The sequence below is a fragment of the Agelaius phoeniceus genome, chromosome Z (assembly GCF_051311805.1).
Source record: "Agelaius phoeniceus isolate bAgePho1 chromosome Z, bAgePho1.hap1, whole genome shotgun sequence".
Taxonomy (NCBI): domain Eukaryota; kingdom Metazoa; phylum Chordata; class Aves; order Passeriformes; family Icteridae; genus Agelaius; species Agelaius phoeniceus.
Window position 1 is genome coordinate 92,603,058 of NC_135303.1, and position 25,375 is coordinate 92,628,432.

A 25,375-nucleotide genomic window follows, 5' to 3' on the forward strand; every position below is an offset into this window, starting at 1 on the left:
ATGCTGGTGAAGGGGTTTTGCTGCTTGGGTGTTCTTTTAAAGAACAGTCATCACCTGCATGCTCTCACCCACTCTTTGAGCATCGCCCATGAGGTTGGTGCGAGCAGCCCAGTTCCCACATTAAGTCTGCAGAGAGGGTCCATTTTAGCATGAAAGAGCTTTACTGCAGGACACAAAGCCATCAGAAGTGTGTGGGATTGTTTCTGGGGGTCATATTTTCATTCTGGAGATTTCAATCCCCTTCAGTAAGGTACCAGTAAAAAGTTGTTTATCTGTGGAAATTAGTCAGAAATTTGAGGGAAACACTGAGCTTGGCTGTGCTGGTGAGTTTGAACATGAGTGTATTCAGGCAGTTCTCAATTTAAACCATTTGCATCTTCAGCAGATGTTTCAACTGTTTTTAGTGTAGCAATTTTATTTAAAAAAACAATTTGGTTTTCAATATTAATATCAGTGCTTGATAAATGTGAGGAAGGTAAACAGGGCGAAAGCCCCAGGCCATGAGTTAGAGCCAGGAGACAAGCTGGTTTATTAAACTCACCTGTGATTGTGATCTAATGGTAACTTTGTGCTGTATCCAGTGGCTTTTCTTGGTGGACATTGATGCATGGTGATACCAATATTCTCGTTTCTCACAACAGCTGCATTTCTGGAATTTGCAACATCTTGGATTGTCTGTAGAAAACCACTCTTAAAAGATGGGTCTACTGAATATAAATCAACAGTTTTTATTTTCAGAGTGTCTTTCAGTGTGCATGTGCTGACCTGCAGCATTTGGCACAGAAATCTTGTGTGTGTGTGTGAACAAGATGTTCACTGTGTAGGATACAATTAATCCTTCAAACATCAACCATGAGGGTGTATTTCTCCCAGCCACCTTTTCAGCTGGTGCACGTATTTCCCATGTCAAAGGAGGTATTTCTCACTTCTCAGATTGCCTACAAGGTTGGCTGTTCTCCAGGCCTTCCTGAAGCGACCTGCCTGACATCCACCACGTTTTTTATCCCTTCATGCCAATTGAACAACTCCTTTTGTGCCATTTGGTATTTCTCAGCTATTGGGAGATTTGGGTCAGAGTGTGGTAAGAAGGGAAGAAGAAGGTGCTGTAACTGTCAGTGGAAATAACCACATTCCAATTTCGTTTATCTACAACTTGAAAACCAGATAATTGCCTCTTTTTAAGTCAACACCACAATGTATTTAAACTTGCTTTGAAGCTTACTGGGATGTAGGGTGCAGAATGTCCAGCTGGAGCGATGCAGAAACCAGCACTGGAGTGTTTTGCTTCCAATTCCTTGTGTTGGGTGAACACGTCCATGTTTCATGTGCATCCAGGTCCATGCTGGACCACCAGGTAGCATCACCCTAGGTAGTTCAGGTTCTGCTGTGCAATTGTCTTCCTGCCTCATCCAAGTCAGGTGGCAGTGGTGGAGCTGGGACCTGGTCTGTGCCCTGAAGTTAGTGGCCTGGACTTGGCTGTTGTGTTCAAAAGCAGTTTGAGTGGTGAATCCTTTTGGCTTTGAAGGCTGAGGTGGTCCTGCCCTTGCCTTAGCCCATGGTAGTGTCTGCAGGACCTCATGTAGCCCCATGAGAACATCTGAGACATGAGAAACCCTCTTGAAGCTGTCACCTCTCACACCAGCCCTAAAACACAGGCTTCCCTTTGTATTTCCCAGATTTTCAGAGTACTTGGAAGAGTTGAATATTCTGCACTTGGTGGTATCATGGGGTTTTAATAATTTTAGGTCACTTCAGAAGTCTTTCCCAAGTCTCTGAGCAAAGCTTTTGGAGCAATTGCCATGACAATATCCACCTTTCTCCCTAGAGACCTTGTGGGGTGTTTGGGTAGAGCTGGTCAGGTGAGTTATTCTGGTTTTCAAATGAGTCATTATGCCTTGAGAGCTGAACAAGAAACCTGCAGTTTGCTTGACAGCACAACAAGTGAGAGAATAAAGGAGAACATCAGCCACAGCTCCTTAAGAGACAAAAATAGTTATTTGTGTAATGAGTCTCCTGGTGAACTACAAGAGTCCTCCACCATGTGAATAACTGGACTCCAACAGTGGGCTGAGCAGTGGGAAAACTGACTGAGAAGTTTATTTGGGCCTGGGAGGGGAATGGAATGGAATGGAATGGAATGGAATGGAATGGAATGGAATGGAATGGAATGGAATGGAATGGAATGGGATATTTCAGCTGGGAGGTACCAACCATTATCCAGTCCAACTGCATACTCAGTTCAGGGCTGGCCAAAAGTTAAAGCATGTTATTAAAGATATTGTCCAAATGCCCTTCAGCAGCTTTAGAGGATGTGGGGTTGATGAATACCCACAGTTAATACTCATGAAGATAGAGAAGGTAAGTGTTATTTTTCCCCATGCATACACTAGAGCACTAAGGCCAAATCTTATCCTCATCAGAGCCTCCCACAGTGTCATCCCTTTGCAGTCTGTAAATAGAACATGTCAAAGGAGTCAGAGGAAGCCCCACAATCAGGATGCTGGTCACGGGCATGGTTTTTTAGGTGCAGGCACAATGGCCTGGGAGCTGGAGCTGTCCTGTTCCATCAGGTCGGTGGTTTTGGAGTGTGTGGGATGGAGTGGCCCTTGACTAAAGCAACCTGTTTGTTGTTTTCAGGAAGAGTGTGATCACAGCAGCAGTGGGAGCACAGGATCCCGGCCGGGGTCGAGCTCCAGGCAGGGCTCTGGATCCAGGTCTGGCAGCCACAGGAGAAGCAGCCAGTTCAGGCAATCAGCCAAGGTATACCTGGTGGTGAGGTGCTGAAGCTGTGTCCCGTGCTTGCTGCTTCTTGGAGGCATCCCCCTCACGACCTGTTTGTGGTGTGTGTCACACGAGGTGTGGGTGCATGTCAGCTGGGAAGGACACTGCAAAGACCTGTTTAATTCACTCATGCTGTGTGACCCACTGAGGTGTGCTGATTGCCTTAGCTTTGGGAAAGAAGTCCCTAGTCAGCTGGTTAAGTGCAAAGGAAATCAGGGATTTTTTCTGTATTTGAAGTCTTGGTGTATTTCAGTTTTGAGAAATCAAGAGATGTCTGTAATTATTTGCTGGCAGGTCTTCAATAGAAGTTGAAAGATGAGTGGGCAGCACATAGATGGTGTTAAATGGTGACCTTAAGTCCAGCTGCTTTCTGTGTGAGCTGTCTGCAGGGCTATATGGGAAGTTACCTTCCTACCCTGCAAAAGACTCTAAGAATTAACTTTTTGTATGGTTTTAGGTCCATCCTTGAACTGAGACAAGGGACCATTCCTGTTAGTTTCAGTCAGCCTATGTCCTGTCTTCTCTTGGAGTTGCTCTCCTTTATGCACACAGGAGAACAAGCTGTGCCAGAAATGGATGGCAGACTCTGACACTCTGAGGTTGGGAGCCAGTGGTAAAGTCCTGGTCCATTCATCCATTTCATCCCCCTGAAGATCTTAAGGAAATAGCTTTTCTTCTGAGTCATGCTGTGGTGGGAGAGGACCCACAGAACCAGGTTATATCTGGAAAGTGATGGTCCTTTCTGGTGGGAATGAGACTCAACATATCATTGCCTCTTTGAGCAGGGATAATACTGTCTTCCTGAAAATTTCTATATTTTTGTCTGTATTTTTCATATGAAAACTTGCGGTTTTCAACAAGGAAACCCTGAATTTTCAGGTAGTTCAGTATCTATCTCATCTTTTTTTATTTTCTACCAAAGTGCAGCCAGGGGTTGTAGGCAGCTGAGAAGGAGGAAAAGTGGGGGAAGCTCCTCAAGATCAGAACTGAAAAATGCTTAAGTAATACGTGGCACAGGATAATCCCTGAATTTATAGCAGAGACCCAGGTGGCCACTTGGTGTTGTTCTGTGTGCAGTGATGATTTAACCTGGTTGCAGTTGTGCAGCAAAGGGCATGATTTCCTATTTGTTTTCTGGAGAATGGAAATGAGGAGCAGCGAGAGGTGGGACGCTGAGCTGGGCTTTGCAAAGCTGCTGTGTGCATGCAAATGCTGACTTTGTGGGGAATTTGCTGAAGCTGCATGCATGGTAAACAGCCAGAGTCCACGTGGGCCCGTCCCTGTTTGTGTGGGCAGCTCCAGGGGCTGGGCAGCAGTGGATGGAGGTCATTTGTGCTCACAGGGGCAGGAGGACAGAGGTTGTGGATGTGCAATTAAACCAGATTGTGTGCAGGATCTGCTTTACTGGATGTCTCATCTCTCAGAGTACTGGTGTTACTCGTGAAAGCGTCTCTCTCAATTATCATTCTGAGTGAATTAATTAATTTTCAGCTGTACTAACTCCTTCTCAGTGAAAAAGATTATCTAAAGCTGAGGGTTGGGTCACTGGGAGCTTCATGTTAAAATTGCTGATGGTTATAATTGCAGTCCTGGGGGGACTGACAGCAAGTCACTGCTTTTCTTAAATACATGCCATTTTTAATCTTTTTTTATACCTGGATTTGAGAATTGGCTTTTTGAAGTCTTATTATTAAGTCTTGGCATTGTGCTGTGAGCATTTTAGTAAGCTCCCTGCAGCCCAGGGCTGCAAGGCTGCTGCTCCCTGTCCTGTGAGCCGACAGAGACTGGTTCTAAAGACAGGTCATAGAAGACCAGAAAGGTGTCTGGAAATGGCCACAGTGACTCAGGACTTAATGACAAGGTGTGTTATCACTGGCACCATTTTGTGGAGTCTGGCTGATGCTTGGAGCGTCTCCAAGAGGTTATGGGACATCTTCTAGGAGGACCAGGTCTGGCTGAGAATGTCCAACTGCTGCCTGACCTCCTCACCACCTGAAATGGATTTGTCTCTTCTCTGTGTGTCAGCCGTGATAACCTGCACATGTGTGCTTCCTTTACACTGCATTTGAATGCTTGTAAGGATTTAAGAAACTAATTCCTCTCCTTGGTGGGAGAAAATCGTGCTTACATTTGCCTAAAATAAAAAGCTCATCTTCTGTAACTTATCACGGGAGTTATGTATTTCTGGTAATTTGTTTCCGAGCAGAGACATGTCAACTTGCAGATCCCCAGGGGTTAAAATCATAATCCTTAAACCCCTCAGAGGAGACTAAAAAGGGAGCAGTGTGTCTGTGTTTGGAGTTTCGGGTGTTTAAATTGGTTGTGCTGGAAATGACTGCAGAATGTAACCATCTGTTCACTAAGGACATGTGTCCCTGACATTGGTTGGGAAAGTGTTGCTCAATTTGTGAGCAGATTGAGCTCTGGGACTTCATTAAGAAATGGTCACATTTTTTAATGAATTTATAATGTCTTGGTTAATATTAATAATACTTTAAAATGGCAGAAGGTTTATGACGAGGAATCCACCTTCTCTACTATGTATTTTGCCAGAGTGGGACCATTTGGACTGAGTTGCTTAAATAATCTGAATATGTGCAAGATTGTGAGTAATCTGAATAAGAAATGTTGAGGGGAAAATTGGTTAATATGGGCTCCTTATGTGTGTGCAATGCATTCAATCCATCCAGACTGAGTCAAGTCTGATTTCTTGAATGGCAAAATCCAACCTGCTTTACTTCACCTGTAAAGGGTGGAGGGGGCAGCCCTCTTTGTACAGGGAGGGCATGTGAGGGTTGATGACTGTGAAGGGGCTTTGAATAACATATGTGAGGTCTTTGCTTTAGATGCTCGTGCTTTGGGTTGTCCATTTTGACAAAAGCAGCTGCCTGCACGGGAAAATTCAAGGTGTTTCACGGCTGGCTGGAGACTTCTTATAATGCCCATGGGGAAAGGCCCTGGGGGTGCTGGTGCCAGCAGCTGGATGTGAGCCCAGGGTGCCCAGGTGGGCAGTGGCCCCTGGACTGTCCCAGCCAGGCTGTGACACAGCCCCAGGGCAGGGCCTGTCCCTGTGCCGGCCCTGCTGAGGCACCTCCAGTGCTGGGGACAGCTCTGGGCCCTCAGGACAAGAGAGACACTGAGGGGCTGGAGCATGTCCAGGGCAGGGAACGGAGCTGGGAAGGGGCTGGAGCCCCAGGAGAGGCTGAGGGAGCTGGGCAGGGGCTGAGCCTGGAGCAAAGGAGGCTCAGGGGGGCCCTTGTGGCTCTGCACAGCTCCTGACAGGAGGGGACAGCCGGGGGGATCGGGCTGTGCTCCAGGGAACAGGGACAGGAGCAGAGGGAACGGCCTCAGGCTGGGCCAGGGCAGGCTCAGGTTGGGCATGAGGAGGAATTTTGTTATGGAAAGGATTGTTAAGCCTTGGAACAGGCTGCCCAGGGTATTGGTGGAGTCCCCATCCCCAGTGTTCAAGGAACACCTGGATATGGCACTCAGTGCTCTGGGCTGGGTGACATGTGGGGATCGGGCACAGGTTGGCCTCAGTCTTGGAGGTCATTTCCAACCTAAATGATCCTGTGATTTTGTGAATCTGAGCCTGGACCTTGGACCTTGGTGGATCATGGTTGTGGATATGGGGCAGGAAGGCAGGGCTGGAGTCAGAGCTGAGCTTGTGCATTTTCTGCTCCATGTTGTGCACAGCTCTGTGTCCCCGAGGCTGACACTGTCACTCCTTGCCTTCAGGGTGCACTTTTGCAGCAGGTGAGGGGTCTCTGCATTGCATGGATTCACACAGGAGCACAGGATCCCTTGTGCAGAGCCAAGACAGTGCCGTGGCTGGTGGGACAGGCTGTGCCCTGGCCAGGATAGCTCCATGTGCCTCCTGATAAGTAACCACCTTTCCATCTCTCCTAGAATGGCAACAAGGAGAGCAACCTTGACATGCTGGGCACAGACATCTGGGCTGCCAACACCTTTGACTCCTTCAGGTAAGCTGGTTTTAAATTGCTCTAAGACAGAGGTGGACTTTTAGGATGGACCATGCCTTGTCTTAGCCCTCTCTGGTGTGTCCATCCTGCTGGTGCCCAGGCACCAGAGAATACCCTGGTAAGGCTGACATCACTGCTCCTCCTCCTCCCCATCTCCATTTAGCCTGTGGCACCAAGCACAGTCTATTTAAAGCATCCTGTGTGTTTTGGAGAGGCCACTGTATGGGTTTGCAGTTCAAACACCTGAAACCAGTACCAGTATAATTACTTATAGTCACCCCAGAACTGCACAGGCAAGACTTGAATCAGCTCTGAGCTGCTGCTCTGGCATTTTACTCTCCCATTAGTTGGAGGTGCCATTATGTGTTGGCTTCTTAACTGCTGTGAAGAACTCTTCAGCTGCTGTCTCAGTGAAAGCAATGAAATATCCTTCCTGTCCAGTTTTATGCATAATCTGCATAATCTTGAGTCACTGGAGCAGACAGGTTGTGCAGGACCAGAGAGAACATCATTTCATGGACCTGTTGCAATACCCTCTTGGTACAGAGAGCGAGTATATCTTGCAGGGTGTCTTCTGTATCAAAATTAGAGGCTTAGATAAAGCCCCAAGAGCTCAGCATACCAAAAAAAAACCAGGAAAAAATGAAAAGAGATGCATCAGTGTGAAGGCTGGAGGCTCACATCCACGTGCTCTGCAGCAGGGAGTGGGGAGTGGTGCTTCCAGAAATGCCAGCTTTCCTTGTCTGCAGGCTCCAATGTGCCCTCTGCTCTTCAGCTCAGTGGTGTTAAATTAGTAGTGGACTTCCTTTCTCTGTTTTTCCCTGTTTTTCTCTCCTAGTGGTGCAACGTGGGACTTGCAGCCTGAAAAACTAGATTTCACCCAGTTTCACAGAAAGCTGCGAAACACCTCCAAACACCCATTGCCTCACATAGACAGAGAAGGGTGAGTGCTGTGTCTGCAATACTGTGCTCTCCAGGAAGGTCTCTAACTTCTCCCTTGCTCTAGGAACTCTGGCTTGGTGGCACATCTCACACAGAGGACATGGGAAGAAGCACTGGACTATTTAGAGAGTTTGAGAATGCCATGATCAGTCTGTCTGGCTCCTCTGTCTTCCAGTTCTGAGCTGGAGCAGAGTTGTTCTCTGTATTTTTGCATTGCCTGGTAGATCTCAATGTTAAAATAACTCTGGATCCAAGTCTCCTAGATCCTGGTGTTCTAAATTTAGACATCTCTGGATATTGGAGGAAAGATCCTGGCTTAGTGCTGACCTGGTTACAGTTCCTGTGAATCACACTGTTCTTCCCGGCAAGAGTTCAGGGAAGGAGAGAGCATCAATGTGTTTCATAAAACTGTGAAAACATTCAACAGCTCCCTTTGGTTGTGACAGCCTCCACAGGTTTCCCTGGTATTTCTGGATTCCTTACTGGTTGTTGGTTGGTCAAACCAAGTAAATGTGTGCTCACACCAAGTGTCTCACTGGCATTGCCTAGATAGGTATCACCATTTCCCTGCAGGTTCTCTGTAGATGGAGAAACCATCACTCCCAGACAGGAGGGTGCAGCCAGGTGGGAGTTGGGCTCTTCTCCCCTGTAACAAATGACAGGATAAGGGTAAAGGCCTCATGTTGCATATGGGGATGTGTAGGTTGGATGTTAGGAACAGTTTCTTCATGGAAAGCGTTGAGTTGCCATCCCTGGAGAAATTTAAAAACCATGTGGATGTGGCATTTGGGGACATTGGTCAGTTGGCCAATGGGAATGCTTGGACTTGGTGCTCCTAGAGGTCTTTTCCAACCATTACAATTCCATGATTCTACAGATCAGGTTTTCCTCATGCTATCACTCAGAGCATAGAGGAAGGAAAAAATTAGAACAGGTCTAAAAGATGTGGTTGCAGCTGATGTTCCATCACTGCCATCTTGTTTGCAGGGGTGGAAATCTTCTCTTGGAGACATTTTTCTGCTGATAATTTGGTTTTGCCAAAGTACTGGCCTGTGCCATGTGCCTGGTCTGCACATCTCTTGTTTAGAAGAAAAGTTTAGAATTGTTATTAGAACAGTTGATTGGAAACAATTAGAAACATCCATCCAGGCCAGAAATCCCATACCACCCAGGCTCAGCATCTGCAGTAGGCTCCTGTACCATGCAGGGACAGGAAGACTCAGACAACCTTTTTTTCTGCTCTGTAAGTAAGGTATACTAGGTTTATAAAGAGCAGTTTTCAGAACATTTGGAACAACATAACACTAAATTTCTAAGTCACAAAGTCTCTCAGCCAAGTTCAATCCCGTTTTTTCAGATCAGTTTGAAAAAATGAGATGAAGGGGCCCTCTATAAAATAAGATATAATGTGCTTCTTCTGTAAAAGAAGATACAATATGCTCCATGGTTGATGGCACTTGCCAGGCAATCCTGCCAGTGACAGCTGCTGTGTGCAGGGAGGATGGAGCAGGGTTGGTGTTGTGTTTTTCCTCTGATTCCTGATGTATTGAGAATGCCCACATTGCAAACAGGTAGAGGAGGCAGTGTAAAGGTGAGATATTTAATCACTCCTAAATATTGCAGCTGTTGAGGTGGAGTAAAAATTAGTGTATGTGCAGAAAAGTTAAGCAGATGCTATCAGCACAAAACAGTGCATGTTCCAAAATGCATGCCATGTAAGTAACCTGGCTAGGACAGAAGAAGCACAAAGAAAGACGAAATTGTTCTTATTTTTTTTTTGATTTCTAAAGCTGACTGTAATGTGCATTCATCAGCTCTCCATGGTGAATCTGTGCTGAGATTCAGCTTGCTGAGCCTCCATGAATCTCCACCTGCTAGCTAGGCATTTTCCCCTCTTGCTTGAATAGGAAGCTTTTTTTAAAAATTTAGCTGTGCAGTGAAAAAAATAATAGGGAAAAAAAAGGACTATGCTGTTCAGTGTGTGTTTTCAACACTAAAAGAACCATTTTATTCCTCAGTCTGATCAGTTGCCCAAGGCTGGCCATGGAGTTGCATCTAGTTGTGTGACCTCAAGTGACTTTTGGTTGGGTGAAGCATTTTCCTGCAGGGAGACACCTGCTTTTCTTGGGAGATGCTGTTTGGTGGCATGCTGAATAATCACAAGTGGAACAGTTAAGAAAAAGCAGGGAGCTGTACTGTGTTTCTGACCTGAATTCATCTGTCTTTAATTTCCAGTGCTAGCTCTTGCTCTGCTTGTACTCTTCCAGATCAAACATCCTTTTGTAGCTGGTATTTTCTCTTCATTCCAGGTATCTCCCAAGCACATGTGTCACTTGAGTTTTTCAGGTACTCTAAGGAATTTCCCTGTGGCCTCTCTGAAGCGCGACTTTGCCAGCGCTGCCTGTGGTCCTGTAGCTGGGGCTCAGCCATGCTGTCTCCAGAGGAAAGCTGCCTTCTTCCTCCTAATCCCTGCCTCCTCTTCATCCCCTGCCTTTTTGCCACAGTTCAGCATCAGAAATTCGGCCTGGGACAGTCCCCACCCTTTTCAGATGACCTTTTCCTACAGTACACTTGTGTTTGTCACCTGCAGCTGGCATTGTTTGTACCCAGATGTGTGACAGGATTTTTCTCGTCTATATAAATACATATATATAAATATTTTTTTAGATGTGTGTTTCTGTATGTGTATGTACACTATATTTTTACCTTTTTAACTCGAAGTCAGTATTTCATCTATAATGGAAAGTCAATTGTTGAACACCTCTGATTTCCAATAAATACAGAATCACAGAATGGTTTGGAAGGGATCTTCAAGATTACCTAGTCCAGCCCCCCTACCATGGTCAGAGGTGCCTTTTGCTAAACCAGGGTGCTCAAGTTGATTAAAGTTAATTAAATTGTTTCCCTTTGGTTTGCTGGATTTTGAGCCTGGTACTTCAGCATGTGCCATTTTTTCTCCCATTTTCTCTAATCCAAAATCTGTTTTGCTCTGACTTCTAGGCACTGATTACCTGGGTCCGCTGCTACCAAAGTCTCTACTGTATCTTATTTAACATTATCTTGCTTCTAACTGACAAAAAAAAAAAAGGATTTTATCATTCTTGCATAATAAAGAAAGATCATCTCTCTTGTTTGTGAACATAAAAGGATGATAATTGTTGACCATTTCTTTCTTTATCTGTATCATCACAAACTCTTTGCACCCAACTAGTAATTATCTTTGGATTGTTTTTCTCATTTCTTGTTCCAAGAAAGTCCTTCAGCTGCCACTTCTATGTATGGTGTGTGAGTGCTTGACTTCTCATCCCAACTTCTTTGTCTTTCAAATTGTCTGTTTATATTTATATTGATTGCTGTTTCCTGTCTGAGGTGTGTGTTTGCTGATTTTCAACACCTTTCTCATCAGGGGAGCTGGAGCTCCCGTGGAGACCAGCAAATGAGCAGCACTTCAAAGGAAACGTTTTTCATTACTCTCTTTGTGCTCTCATTTCTGCTGTCCAGGTGGGGCTGTGCTTTCAGTTTTGCTTGGTCTGGGCTCAGGACTGCCTTTGGTTTTCTCACTGCTGCTACTACCAAAAGTGTTTGCAAGCTGTGGCAGATGGTGCAGGTGGAGAGGACTGAGCAAAGCATTTAATTTTGTATTAACAGCTTTACGCCTGCGTGGGAGTGTTTTGGAGGCACAGCACACTTGCTCCGGAGAGAGCCTCTTTGTTTCCATGAGAGGCCTTTGCAGCAACAACTGATATTCCCCTTGTGCTGTAATAGAAAATTAACTGTGTCTCCAACGAGTTTTCATGTGCTTTTGTTTTGTTTTCCTCTTGCCACAGGCTTGGAAAGGGGAAATACGAGGATGGTGACAGCATCAACCTGAACGACATAGAGAAAGTCCTTCCAGTGTGGCAGGTAGGTGATGAGGACACCTGCCCCTGCCATGGTGGGGACCAGCAGCAGAGCCTTCCTTGCCTTCTGTTCCCTTAGGAAACCCTCCTCAGGACTGGGAGAGCTCCTGGGCTGTGGTCCCTTAGGGGTTGGGATGGAGATTTGTGCCTGTGGTTTCAGGTGTTGGTGCTGGGCAAGGGCAATTACCATGCAGACTTTGTTAGGAGGTGATACACTGAGGGCAGTATATACCTATATATGTATACATGTGGATGTACACAGGGCTCATATGTTGAAGAAAAGGAGATTCTGAAAAGCATCAACCCCTCCTGACAGCTCCAAAATAGATTGCTGCCAGAAAGCCAGCAGTGCCTGTGTGCTGAGCCAGGTATTGCCCCTTTGGGGCAGTGCCCATGTTTATATGCAGAGGTAATCCATGTGTGTGTTCTCTCCAGCCTGTTCTTTCCCCACATCTCTCTTTGCAGTTTTGGCAGTTCTGGTTAAATGACCTCTGATGTGTGGATGTTTTGGAATAGCAGGATGAGACCCTGCAGTTCAGAAGAGAGGTTGAAAAAGTCAATTTGTCAGCATCATACAGTCTTCCATTTTACAGAGCCCTAGTCCTCAAAGGAGCTGAGTTCCCTAAGCTAGGCAAGTTTCAGAGGATGCTCACTGTGTTTTTTCTGAAACCTCTTTGCCTCCAGAGGCAAGGATGAAAACATCTCATGTGCTGTGGTAGTGTTACCCTTTTCTAGTGCTGAGCCAAGAGCTCACCAAGTGTGGGAATTTTGAATGAATTAGAGGTGGGACCTCTGAGTTCGTTTAGATGGTGTGATTTTGTTTTTAATCTTCTACATAGACAGGAAGGCTGAGTTTGGCTCACATCTTCACTGCATGGTTCAGAAGGTCACAAGACCTCTAGTTACAAGACCTTTTAAGGATTTATTAACTAACAAACAGTAAGCTGCCAACAAGGATATTTATGTTTTTGACCTAACCCTTAAATATTTTTTCTTATGGACCTGTGCTGCAGTGTGAGCTTTCTTAGCCAATCATGTTGTGATAAACAAACCTACAGCACAGCATTCTAAACTCCTTGTTCACCTCTGTAACTACTTTTATTTTTTCTATATCTTAAACTCTAAAGCTCTAAACTTTCTTCTACTTAGCTTAATATGTGTCTGCCTTAAACTATAAATCTACATTCTCGCTTTTCGTACTTAAGCCTTTTCCAAGGTCTCAAATCAAATCTTGTGTTTAATTCTAAGCTTTGGCTTATAGGCCCAAAGTTCTGAGAGTTCCTCGCATTTCGGATTCCAACGGCCAGGCTTCTTGTTCACCTCTCTAACTACTTTTATTTTTTCTATATCTTAAACTCTAAAACTCTAAACTTTCTTCTACTTAGCTTAGCCTATGTCTACCTTAAACTATAAATCTACATTCTCGCTTTTAGCACTTAAGTCTGGGAGCCTTTTCCAAGGTCTCAAATCAAATCTTGTGTTTATCTCTTTTCATTCTAAGCTTTGGTTTACAGCCCCAAAGTTCTGAGAATTCCTCGCATTTCGGATTCCAACGGCCAGGCTTCTTGCTCACACATCATGTGAGGAAGAGCTTTGCTCATCCTGCAGACCATGTGACAATCTGCCTTACTGTTTCTTTTGGGTGAACTGTTTGGCACTGAGTCCATGAAGGAGTGGAGAAGGGCAGCTGACTTTGGCAGGGAGGAGCACTGCCTGCAGCTGCTTCCTGCTCAGTCTCTTCCATGTTTGGTATGTCTGGACTTTAGGTCACAGGGAAAAAACATCAGGTTCAGCTGATACAAACCCCATTAATACTGCAAAATAAGGTTAGTTTCCCTGGGGAATAATTGGAAATGAAGAATCAAACTGTCTTTGGTGCGAGGAGCTGATTACCTTCAAGAGGATTTTAATCAACAGCTGTTAAATAAGCCAGGTCCTCCTGGTCTGGCTATCATTTCATCATGTCCTAAGAGTACATTGAATACAATGAATTCATTCCAATATATGCCTTAATATCTGGCTTAATTATTAGTGTGACATCTCTAAGCTGGAAGATCTAGTGGGAATGCTGGATTTGATGTTTTGTTTGTGCCTCAGGCAGACTCGTGCAGTGCTGCATTGCTTTGCAGACATGCTTACCTTGGCATGTACAGGCAGTCATATGTGTCTGTGGGAGCTAGGACCCAGGTGGCTCTGGGTGAGGGTTGATCTTGTTCAACATGGACAAGTGAAATACTTGCAGACAGCTGGCTTAATCCTGACATATCATTGTTAACTGGATTTGAATGCAGCCGTGCAATGCTGACAGTGATTTTACTGCTCCTCATCCCTTGTTTTAAATGGCTCTGTGGAGCAGTGGAGGGGGGGCATAAGGGAAGATATTCCTTTCTCTGAGCCTCTGAAAGGAAAATCCTTCACCCCCGTGGGGTTGTTACATTCATGGGTGTTGCACCCTGAGGAAGAGGCTTTTCAGGTTGGTGATATATAAACTCCTGTTCTGTCTGTGTTTGAGAGCTCATGGGTTGCTTGCAGCAGGCATGCACAGATGGAGGGGCCAGCATCCTCCAGCTCCTCTGGGGTAGTCTGAGCATCCTCCAGTGTGACTGAACCAGTCCAAGCACCCTCCAGCACAACTGGGGTGCTCCAAGCATCCTCCAGCACAATTCAGATGGAAGTGTTTAGCTGCTGGGTGTTCTTCAGCAGCCATGGAAAGGTTAAAAGCACCATGTTTGAGAGAGATAGGGAGACTTGCTTACAGGCTGCTTGGAGATTTGTGTGCCTTTGGTGTTGAAGTGTGATAGACATAGGACATGAATCTTGAACTAATCTCCAGTGTACATCCAGGGCTGTATGGGTATCTATAGAGAGATGCAGAGATGTCGCTAATTAAGCAGAATATTGTGGTTGTCTAGGGGTTGAGCAGACTATTCTGGATATCTGGGTGTTAATATCCCCCTATTCATGAGTTTTTCTGCTGAAATCTATCAATAGTATTTTAATAAAATATTGCGGGGAAAGCCTATGACTATTTGGCAATTAAAAGATGGAAAAATAGACAAAGCAAAATAAGCTACCTTTCCCCAGATCCTCTTCTTTTGTTTGGAATTCGTGCATCCCAGTCCTCGGGGATGCTCTCACAGCATGGTGTGCTCTGCCATCTCGTGGACATGCACAGGCTTCACAACTCCTTCACCACAACTCGTAATTTGAAGCTTTCTCTTGGCCCATACTTTCAAAATCCATCTGAGCTGCTTGTTTTTACTGGTGAATAGGTTTTTATTTTTGAAAGCTTCATGACCAGGAGCTCATGAGGTCATTGCCTTGGCTCAGCTCATAAGCCATAACCTCTTCATCTCTCCTTACTCATAGGAGTCTGCAGTAGGATTTGGGCACTAATTCACCAAAGTGCTGCCAAAAATTACTCTTTTGAAGGTAAGTGTTCTCCATTCATAAGATCTGCTTTTTACTGCACACCAGGGAGCATCTGCTGCATAGGGAGGCGCAGCTCAGATGCAGAAAGAGTCTTTATCATCCTCTCCATTTCCACATCAGCTGTTCTGTTGAAGGAGACCACATAACCACCTTGGCGTCATGAAGACGTCACAGGGAGGGCTGACTCAATGCCTTTTGCTTTTGCTCCCTTTGGCAAGCACTTGGGAAGTTGTTCAGGCTTGGATGTGTCACATGCAAAGTGCTCTGGTCCCATATTTAGTCTTCAGAGTCCTTGGCAAGCAAGCCCTTGGCAAAATGTACATTTTTACCAGAGAAAATAACCCAAGAGGTCGTGTTCTGCAAAATCATAGGATCATGGAATCCTATGCAAATCCTGTCCTATACAAAGCTTGGGTTGGAAGGGAGCTTAAGGCTCATCCCCTTCCAACACCTTCCACTCTCCCAGGTTGCTCCAAGCCCTGTCCTGGACACTTCCAGGGTTGGGGCAGTCACAGCTTTTCTGAGCAAGATCCAGCCTGCTCCTTCCTGTGGAACTGCTGCAACTCACAAAGGACACAGGAGGCTGCATGTCACAGGCCTGTGCTGTAAATGCTGCTAGACACAAGCAGAGAGTTTTGGGACATGTCCCACGTGGTTTCTGGACTTGTGTATTGCAGAGTTTGACTTTCAGTTTGCTGAACTCGTGCCTTTGGGATGGGCTTGTCCTCCTTTGAATGCTGGGAATGTGCCTGCACTGCCCAGCTGCTCCTTGCCTTGTGTTTTAGGAGGTAGAAATGTGGCACTCCAGAAAGGCATATTGGGCTTTATTGTTGTAGTGAGATAAACTTGGAAGATGGCATTGATATCATTTGGTTTGGCATCTTACTGCCTTCAGCTCATCTACTTCCGTTTCCTTACTGATTCTTGACCCTTTTTGTCATATGCTTGCAGTTACAATAAACTGCTTGTTTCTCTTCTGGCTGCAGTCGTCATCCAGCTTCCTTGTTGGAAGAGAAACAAGGGAGAAGCTCCTTAGGAGAAAGGCAGCCTCTAAGTTGTTCACATTCCTCTTAACACCATTGCGTTCCTGGTTTTGTCCAAACAGGATTAGAAGCACCAGGATTCCTGATCCGGTTTGTAGCTCAGTCTATAGGTGCTTAGGCAAACACATTTGTTATTTAAACTCTTCCTTTTCACACATGCCTGTGTTTGAAAGCAAAAGCAAGCAAGCTGCAGGTTCTTCCTTTAGCCTTGATGCTGTGCTGCTTTTCTCCTGGTGCTGGTTTAAACCACCGGGATTGAGGGACCCACAGGCAGCTTTGCCCATTTTCCTTGGGACCTCTTCTCACTGACAAGTATTTTCAAGTCAGACCTTACAGTTCAGTGTGGAGATCATGTGAGTAAAGGTGGGACCTGTGCATGGGCTGGCCACTTGGGGTTCCTGCCCCAGGTGAGGCATGGACATGCTGGGACATGGATTGTTGCACCTCAGTGTAGAGGTCTAGGAGGGGCTGGATGATTCCCACCTGAGGTACCCATGTTCCTTCCCTGTCAGCTCTGTAGGGTGCAGAGACAGACCAGTTCTCATGTGGGTTTGGTCAGATATGGAAGGCTCCTAAAGAGAGATAAGCCAACCCAGGTGTCCAGGGGGAGAGGATAGGTTATGGGCAAGCAACCCCTTTGCTGTTGCTCTGCAGGCAAGGAGGGGAGATTGGTGTCCAGCACTGTTGTGAGGGCTTGTTCCTGGACCCTACAGATCACTGATCCTCCTAGGGAGGTGCTAGCAGGAGAACAGGTCTCTTTGGTGCCCTCAGACCGGTCTTTGGTGGTGTGGTGTTATTCACTATCACCATATGGAGCTCTCACCTGGCCACCTCCTCTTGTCTGCTCCTTCTACACTGCAAGGCTGGCAGTTCTCATTTCACCCAGCATGTTAGGCAACCCAGGTTGCTCCTCTTTCACAGCTCATGGCAATGTGGTCCTTTTCTAGCAGGCAATTCTGTGCTGGTGGATCTGGGGTGGGCTGATCCCTCTGCCTGGCATCCCCTCCCACTGGGAGTGGCCTGGTCTGTGTGGAGTGTGCCCCTTGTGCTCTGTGTCCCTGCTGTCCCTCACAGGGTCTAACCCTGATGTCCTTTATGTGTCCACCACGTATGAAAAGGTTGGGGTGCCTCCCTAGGAGCCCCCACATGGGGGATTACTTCTCCCTGCCTCCACTTCCTGCTGGAATCTGCTCAGAGTGTGTGGGCACAGCACTGCCTTCAGAGAAGGTTTCTTGCCTGACAAGCCCATATCCCAAGGGTCTTTCCAATACAGTAACAGCTAAAACCACTGTGGAAAGTCCCTGTCAAAGAGCCAAGACTTACTTGACTACAGGTCACAATGTATTGGGAGTCAGAGCTCTCCTCCTGAGTAAAAAGCTTTTGATTTGCCATGGCTTCCAGCGAGGCACAGCTTTTCTGAGGCCCTTTTTGGTTGCATTTAACCTAGCTGACAGTGACCATCACATGGGCAGGGAGGGCAAACTGCTGTGGTCCCTTATAGCCCCTCCAGCATCACTCCCATGCCAGAGTTAAGGCCAGCATTGCAAAGGAAGGCAGACAAGGCCATGGAGATCTCCAGAGCACTGGAGAGGTCCTGGAGCAAGGCTGTGACTGTCCCATAGAGGTCATCACCTCCCTGGTTCCCATGGACCTGGGCTCTGTTGGCAGAGCACAGTCCCTATGATCCCTGAAGGTTACAAACCCTGAAGGTTTTATCATACTTGCAGGAAGGGGTAGATCTTCTGGTGGGTTTTTCAGATTATGATGGTCTTTCATACCACAGAATCAGAGAAACATTGAAGTTGGAAAAGACCCATAAGATCACTGAGTCCAACCATTCTCCCAGCACTGTCAAGGCCACCACTGACCCATGTTCTCAGGTGCCACATCTACATGGCATTTAAATCCCTCCAGGGACTGGGAATAGGAATTCCACTAATGCCCTGGGCAGCCTGTGCCAAGGTCTGACAGCCCTTTCCATTAAGAAACTTTTCCTAATATCCAATTTCCTAATACCACAGCCTTATTTTGAAAAAGCCCAATAGCCTTATTCAGTGCATAAACAAAATACTGGAGAAATGGCCAGGAACTTTGATGTTTCCATTATTACTTTATTATTATCATTGTTATTTTTATCATTATCATTATTACAATTGTTGTTGTTATTGTTGTCGTTACTGTTATCATTATTATGGCTCAGAGCAAGTTCCTGATTGTGGAAAATGATACAGGCTCTCTCTTCTCACGGCTGGTGTTGCTCTTCTGGCTGTCAGGCAGATGTTGCAGTGCTGGCTCACAATTCCTGGGGGTGTCTTCCCAACCTGGTGGGCACAGAGATCCTGTTCTCTAGTGGCTCCTGGTGCTGCTACTGGTCAGCTGGCCAGAATTAGGGCCAGGCCGCTGTGCTTGCCAGGATAGGAGGCATTGGGATGTTCTCCCACCCCAGCTGGATTGACTGGTCAGGGGTTTGGGTTTGGGATGAGCAGGGAGGGAAGATGGGAGGGACAAGGGTGGTTAATGCAGCAGCTCTGATGTTTGGCAGTATTTGGTGGCCGAGGGGACCGGGCTGGTGGCAGAGGGGAGCCTTGCAGCACTAGAGGGCACTGCGGCCTCGCTGCATGGCCCTGGAACGCTGCTCTGGGCAGAGGAAATGAGGCTTCTCCAAAGGCTTTTTCCAAGCAGAAACCCCACTCTGCAGTGTCTCTCACCCTCCTGTGCCAGGGCACGCTGCTCTTCATCCAGATGTGTCCACCTCGGGCTCAGAGTGCATGTCCAACCTGGGGAAACATGCAGGTGTTTCTCTGCACCTGGGGCTGAATTTGGGTGAGCTGCATTTTGGCTCTGAGCAGAATGAGGTCAAAAACGAAGGTGTGTGTGACCCCCTCAGCTACTAAAGCCCTGAAGGGAGCTGATTCTTAGAGGTTAAACATAAGAGTCATGTTTCCTCTCATGACTCCCTGGAAATCCCACGTTTGCCCACACAAACCTCAGCTCCTTGTATCTCCCACGGGATGCTCCAGCAGGGCTCAGTCTGGCACGGTGCTCCTCACACCAGAGCAGTTCCAGATGTGCTGAGGGGTTCTCCCTTTCTCTGGAGGTGCTGCTGCCCTGTCAGGGGTGGGATGTTCTCCTGAACACCTGTATTTCCACCTGTCCCTGTCCCCCACCTACCTTGTTGTACCCACACCAAGTTAAGGACATGCCGGCCTCAGGAGGAGGGAGATGGGCACCATGGGTTGCCCACTGCAGGACTGCCTCTATTCCTTGGACCCCAGTTTGCCAGCCACTGGTTTGTACCACAAAATAAGATTAATAATGGGATGTGGGTGGCTTTGCAGCTTTTCCTCAGGCTGAGACGACAGAGGGGTGGACACAAAGAGATGCTGGGACTAGGATGTTGGGCTTACCAATAGGAAGGGTTGGGTTTTAGGTTCATGACCAGGGACCACAAAGAAGTAGGAATATGGAAGAGCTGTTCCTGGGAGGATGATGAAGAAAGAAAGATGCTCTGTTTTACTTTTAAGGAGTCCAGAAGTTTTAGTCCTGTGAACTGCAGTTTTCTGGGGAATTAACTGGTTTGGGCAAGGGGAATTGTGCTGGGGTATAAATAACAGCTCAATAGGCATTTCAGGCTCAAAAATGTCATCACATTATGCTCTGGCTTAAACACACCAGGGAGCTACTTGGATTTTTCCCAGCTTTACAGCTGACTTCCCTTTTAGAAAGGTTTGCTTTTTTGCAGCTATATAATATCCAAAGCAAACCTGTTTTGGTTTTTTCTCAGTCATTTCTATAGACTCCAAAACACAGCCCTTAAATCCTGCCTGAATTTTAACTTCTCAATAATGTTACATTTTTTTCTCAGGGGATTCATTAGAAAACTGAGAGGGTTTTTGCTGCACTCCCTTGAATTTGCTGAATATTTTCCTGCAACGTGGAAGTAATGTGGAGGAATGATTAAAGTTTTAAAACATTATTAAAAGTAGCTAAGAAAAAAAAAATCCAGATTCCTGAAGATCCCAAGTAAAAACTCAATGTCGCCTTGGTCAAGCAACTATTTCTGCTGGCTTGGCTATTTCCACATCCTAATCCCCTTCCCTGCTCTCTGTAAAAGAGATGAATTTTTAATAAAATGAAGGGAAGGAAGGAATTTTCTCTCAAAAAAAAAAAAAAAGTAGGCATACCAGAGGACCAGAGAAGGGAGACGTGCATACATCCCCGTTGTCAGAGGGACCTGGAGAGCCTAGAAACACCTCGCTCTCTAAAAATCCTGCTAATGGGGGATGTCCTTGTCCCTGGTCCGACAAAATAGGAGTTTAATGTTTCCTGTCACATTTATAAATTTTTTCTTAACCAGAAGATGCTCCCCCACCCTTTTCTGCTGCCTTTCCTCTGATGTTGTGGGAATAGAAAGCAATACAATAAATGAGACCAGAAGTTCTTAAAATGCGAATTTCCTGCCCGGAGGCAGCAGGTAAGTGAATCCCATTCAGCTTGGAGAGAGGTATATATAGCTATGGGTGTAAATATAGGTATTTAGTGGTAGGGTAAGTGTTTATTGCAATGTAGGGTGGTTTGGTCAAAGATTGTCATTTAAGTGGGAAATTTATTGCTGCACACGACGCCTGGATGTCTCTTCCACGGGGAAAATAAAGACTGTTTATGAAGGGATTAAATGGTGCCCTCACTGTGGTAGCAAGTGAGGTAGCAGACCAAATTCTGTAACCCAGAGGTCCTTTTAGTCCTACATTTGTATTGTCCCTCATTTTATTATTTTAGAAGTACTTCTGGTGGTTGGTTTTTTTCAAGATCATGAAATGGTTTGGATTGGAAGGGACCTTAAAGATTGTATTGTTCCAATTCCTCTGCCTCAGGCAGGGACAACTTCCACTAGATCAGTTTCCTCAGAGACCCATCCAGCTTGGCCTTGGGACACTTCCAGGGATACTCCATTAACTTCCCTGCTGGCTCTGGAAATGGCCAAATGTACACATGCTGGCATGGTCAGTGAGAGAAAACTCTTTGGCCTCCTCAAAGTGCCTTTGCTGGATGGTGGGCTTGATTGATTGCATTTGGGCTAACAGGAATTGTGGGCAGAATGTGGTCTCCACAGCTTTGGCCACACAACACTGCCCCTGTGTCCATGTCTCCCAGGGCTATGCCTCTTTATCCTTCTCCTGTTCCTCCTGTTGTGGAGAAACTCCTCATAGTTAGCTTGCTTTCTTTTTCATTCTTCTTTTTTTTTTATTTTATTTTTTTTAGTAATTCTTGTAATGTATGAGCAGAGAAACCACTGGAGAATGATAAAGCTTCATTTCTTCCTGCTTTTGTGACCCACTTCATTATTTCGTTTCTTATTGTATATTCTTCTGAGGTGCCCTCTCCAAACGGAAAGAAAATATGTGAGGTTATAGGAGCTGTTTGTTTCCTTTGGCTGGGAAAAATAAGACTTTGGCTGGACAAAATAAGCAGGTATCACAGAAGATGTGGATTGCTTCTGCTGGTTAGTTCTGGGGAAGGGACTGCTGATATTTGCTCCATCATGCATCTGTGAGCAATGACATTTCCTAAAGCATTTGGGCTATGTATGTGCCTTCAGCTGGCCAGCCTTCCCCTTGGTGCTCTGCATAAATAAAATGTAAAAATACATATTCCTTAAGTTCAGGTTGCTGCACATTTTCTAGACGACAATGAGAATATTTGGGGTCAGTAGTTACATGTACATGGTTTGGAGGAGCGGCAGGAGAGATGAGGCACCTGTCTTGTTGTTCCATGATTGTTCCACAGCAATAATCCAGACCAAAGGCAGTTTTTAAGATTCAAGTGTGAAACACAGATTATTCCTTGTAATTCAAAGAAAAACATGAGTTCAGGATGAGTCCAGGTTTCCAGCATGAGTCCAGGTTTCCAGCCTGATGGCACCATCCCACTGCTGCTGCTGGACTCCCTGGGCACACCACAGAATGACAACAGTGGCTGCCCTGCTCCAGCCATTGGGCCTGTCATTAATGAAAGTTTGGTTTTCCAATGTTTTCTTCTTGTTTGGGTTGTTCTCATCCCTCTTGCCCATGGAGCTCGTTCAGCCCTGCATCCAGGATCTCCCAGCTGCTTGGCAGGAGGGTGTTGTAGGGGAGAGTTAGTCTGTTCTCTCTCTGTAGCGAGCAACAGGACAAGAGGAAACAGCCTCAAGTTGCACCAGGGGAGGTTTAGTTGGATATTAGGGAAAAAATTCTTAATGGAAAGGGTTGTTAAACAAGGAAATGGGTTCACCAGTGCAGTGGTAGAGTCCCTGTCCCTGGAGGGATTTAAAAGCCATGTGGATGTGGCATCTGGAGACATGGGTTAGTGGTGGGCTGGACAATGCTGGGGAAATGGTGGGGCTTGATGATCTTAGAGAGGTCTTTACCAACCTAAATGGTTCTATAATTGTATGAGTCTGTCTCTGGTGTGCTGGGAGACATCAGGGATGAAGAAGCTTCAGGATTGCCTGAGGTTGTAACAACCAACTCAGCCTGAAGGTTATGGAGAGCATGGGGACTAGGCAGGTGGCTGTGGATGGTGGCTCCTAGGTACCACCAACATGCCAAAAGATCATCTCCTTGCATGCAGATCTTGATCTGGATGCTCGGTGGTGTGATTTGATACCTGGATTGTTGTGATAAGGTTTCCAGTGGTGCTCTATTTTGCTGTCAGAGCAAAGCCAGCCCCGTGTGCCTCAGTGCTTTGGGAGGCAGTGCAGTCCCTGTGCTCCCTGAGCCAGCAGTGTCCCGGCACAACAGGTCACCACCCCGATAAGCACAGAGTCAGGCTCACACTGAAACGGTATTTCAGCCAGAAAGAGAAAAGGGGGTAAAAAAGGTACCCTGATCATCAGTATGTGAGTGGACACTTCGTGTCATGCGATCACAATATCGGTTTTCTATTTTATATTTTTTATGGTTGGCTTAACAATTAAAAGCCTACATTGCACTTTGGTTTTTCCAGTCTGCTGCATCGTGTGACCCCGGTGACTCCGAGCTAAGCCTCGTTATATAATGGCGGGGTGTTTTTTTGGAAAACCTCCATTTAATCCTTTCAGAGCAGAATTTGCTGTTTTTGTTTTCTTTCATATCGTCGTCTTGTTTCCCCCCTCCGCCTACCCCTTCCCTGGCGGGCGCACGCTGGAGGCGTCAGTCTGGGAGCAGGGTCCTTTCTTCCCTTTTTTCTTTCTTTTTTTTTTTTTTCAAATCTGCAGAGAAAGGAAAAAAAAAAGGTTTATTTTCGTTTGCTTGGGTTACAGCGCCTTTCCCCTCCGTCGGGGGGAAGGACTACGTGATGTGCAGCAGGTATTTTGTGAATGGAGCACAACCCTGTGACTCCCCGTCGCTTGACCGAAGGGGGAGGCAGGGGAAGGAGAAAGAAGAAAAAAAATAATAAAAACCACCACCCAGTGACTCCATCTGACTCGTTTTGGCTGGAAAACTTTTTCAGCGCCGTGGTTCTTAAGCCAGGAGGAAGCTTTCTTCTGGCCCAAGAACAATAAAGGGGTCAGGAGCCTGATCCTCCCTCCTACACCCTCTTCCTTCCATTGTGAGGGGTCTGTGCAAATATCCCAGGCTGTTTCTGCTGGGGCCTGAGGGACCTGAGCCACACATGTGACATTAAAGAGAGACTCCGCGAACTCAGTAATCCTGTGAAAAGGAAAAAAAAGAAGAAAGAGAAAACAAAATTAAATCTCAGAGGAGATCTATTTCTGGTGCAGTGTTACGCCTGGAGAAGTTACCAATGGGTGTTTCTCATGGTGGGGGGAAATCCGTCCCCTTACCCTGCCTAGGTGCCCCTTCCATGCCACAGCAGCATCTTCCCCACTTGCTCAACATGTGGCCCAATCCACACCCAGGGAATGTGAGCCCTCATGTCCCACCAGCCCTGCACCTCCTCCATTTCTTGGCTTGTCCAAGAGAGGGAATTTCTGCTGCTCCCATAGCGCAGGTGCAAGGCCTGTGTGCTGCAGGTGTGCAGTCTCCAGCAGGGATGAAGGAGGCCCAGCTACTTGACATGTTTTGGTTGTTCCAGGGATTCACCACCTGGCAGCACTCGGTTTTTCAAGCCAGCACTTTCAATGACTTTCTCCTCAGATGTATATCAAAAACCATGTAGGTCTGAGCCAGCAAACCCTAGGGTAACAGGTCTTCAGGAGGTGCTGTGGGGCACACCAATGTGCCCAGCAGTCCTGTCTGTCATGAAGGGACATCCTGCATCTCTCCAGGAAGGAGTTCGTACACTGGTCAGAGGGCTGTGAAGGTTTCTGTGATATTTCTTGTGAATTCAGAGCAGTCACAAAACTTACTGCCCATGCTAGGTTCTGCCACCATGAATAGTGATTGTCTTTCCAGGTAGTATCTGCCAGGCGAGATGGTATCTCCTCCCGAAGGAGAAGGTGGGACCTATGGCCTTCTAAGAGAAGTCCAGTTCAACGCAGGAAGCCACATCATACACTGAAAACCTGATGTATTTGCCAGAGGGAGAGCGTATCATGCTCATCAAGTTGTAGGAACCCACCTTTTTTTTTTTTTTTTTTTGGACACAATTAACCATCTAGCAGCATACTTCACCTGGCCTGGCCACGTCCCGGCGCTTGGCGCCGCGTGGATGGATGGCGGTGGCGATCTCACCACAAGGCAGTTCCTGCCGTTTTTATCTCCTCGCCGTGTCGATAACGCTGCGCTGGCCATGGCCAGGATTTCCTCGCACTACAGAGCTTTCCTGAGGATCAGCCCTGCGAGCGGTGGAGGAAGCAGCCTCTGCGAGATTGCTCCTGGCTGCTGAGGACGCCGTGGCCGACTTCAAACGTACGTGCGACCTGACATGATCCGAGCAGCGCCGCCACGGCTCCTCCGTCCCCTCGCGGGTGGAAACTCCTCTTCTCCTGCAAGTGCTGAAGCCAGACCAAACATGGTTATGAAAGCCTGTCAGAGGTGGGGGAGAGTTGTCCCACGTCTTGCCTGGAATTCTGAGGGAATGGCGAGAGCGCTCACGGCCAGGGTGGAATTCAGGGCCTCGCCCCCACCCCTCTTGTAGTGCCGCAGTGTTGGGGCTACACGTGCTACACGCTTTCCTTTAGCTGAAAGGAAAACCATTTGTAGTTCCATTTTTAAGTGCTTAGGCAAACAGATTTGTTATTTAAACTCTTCTTTTTTCACAAATGCCCACATTTGAAGGTAAAAGCAAGAAAGGTACAGGTTCTTCTTTCAGCCTTTTCTCCTGAGAAAAGCTGAAGCAGCTCTCTGATCTCTGCACACAGAGTCTGGCTCCA

The 25,375-nt window shown here is 46.5% G+C and overlaps 1 protein-coding gene across 4 annotated transcripts in view; it reads left to right on the forward strand.

Annotated features, from left to right (window-relative positions):
* Positions 1–25,375, forward strand: part of CTIF (cap binding complex dependent translation initiation factor) — a 148,602-nt gene that overhangs the window by 39,749 nt on the left and 83,478 nt on the right. For 3 of the 4 annotated variants that reach the window (XM_077171337.1, XM_077171336.1, XM_077171338.1), the window contains 4 exons: positions 2,638–2,760; positions 6,691–6,764; positions 7,603–7,707; positions 11,534–11,609. In XM_077171337.1, the coding sequence (XP_077027452.1) occupies positions 2,638–2,760; positions 6,691–6,764; positions 7,603–7,707; positions 11,534–11,609 (378 nt within the window). The remainder of the gene's footprint in view (positions 1–2,637; positions 2,761–6,690; positions 6,765–7,602; positions 7,708–11,533; positions 11,610–25,375) is intronic. The other variant, XM_077171339.1, reaches the window with a different exon arrangement.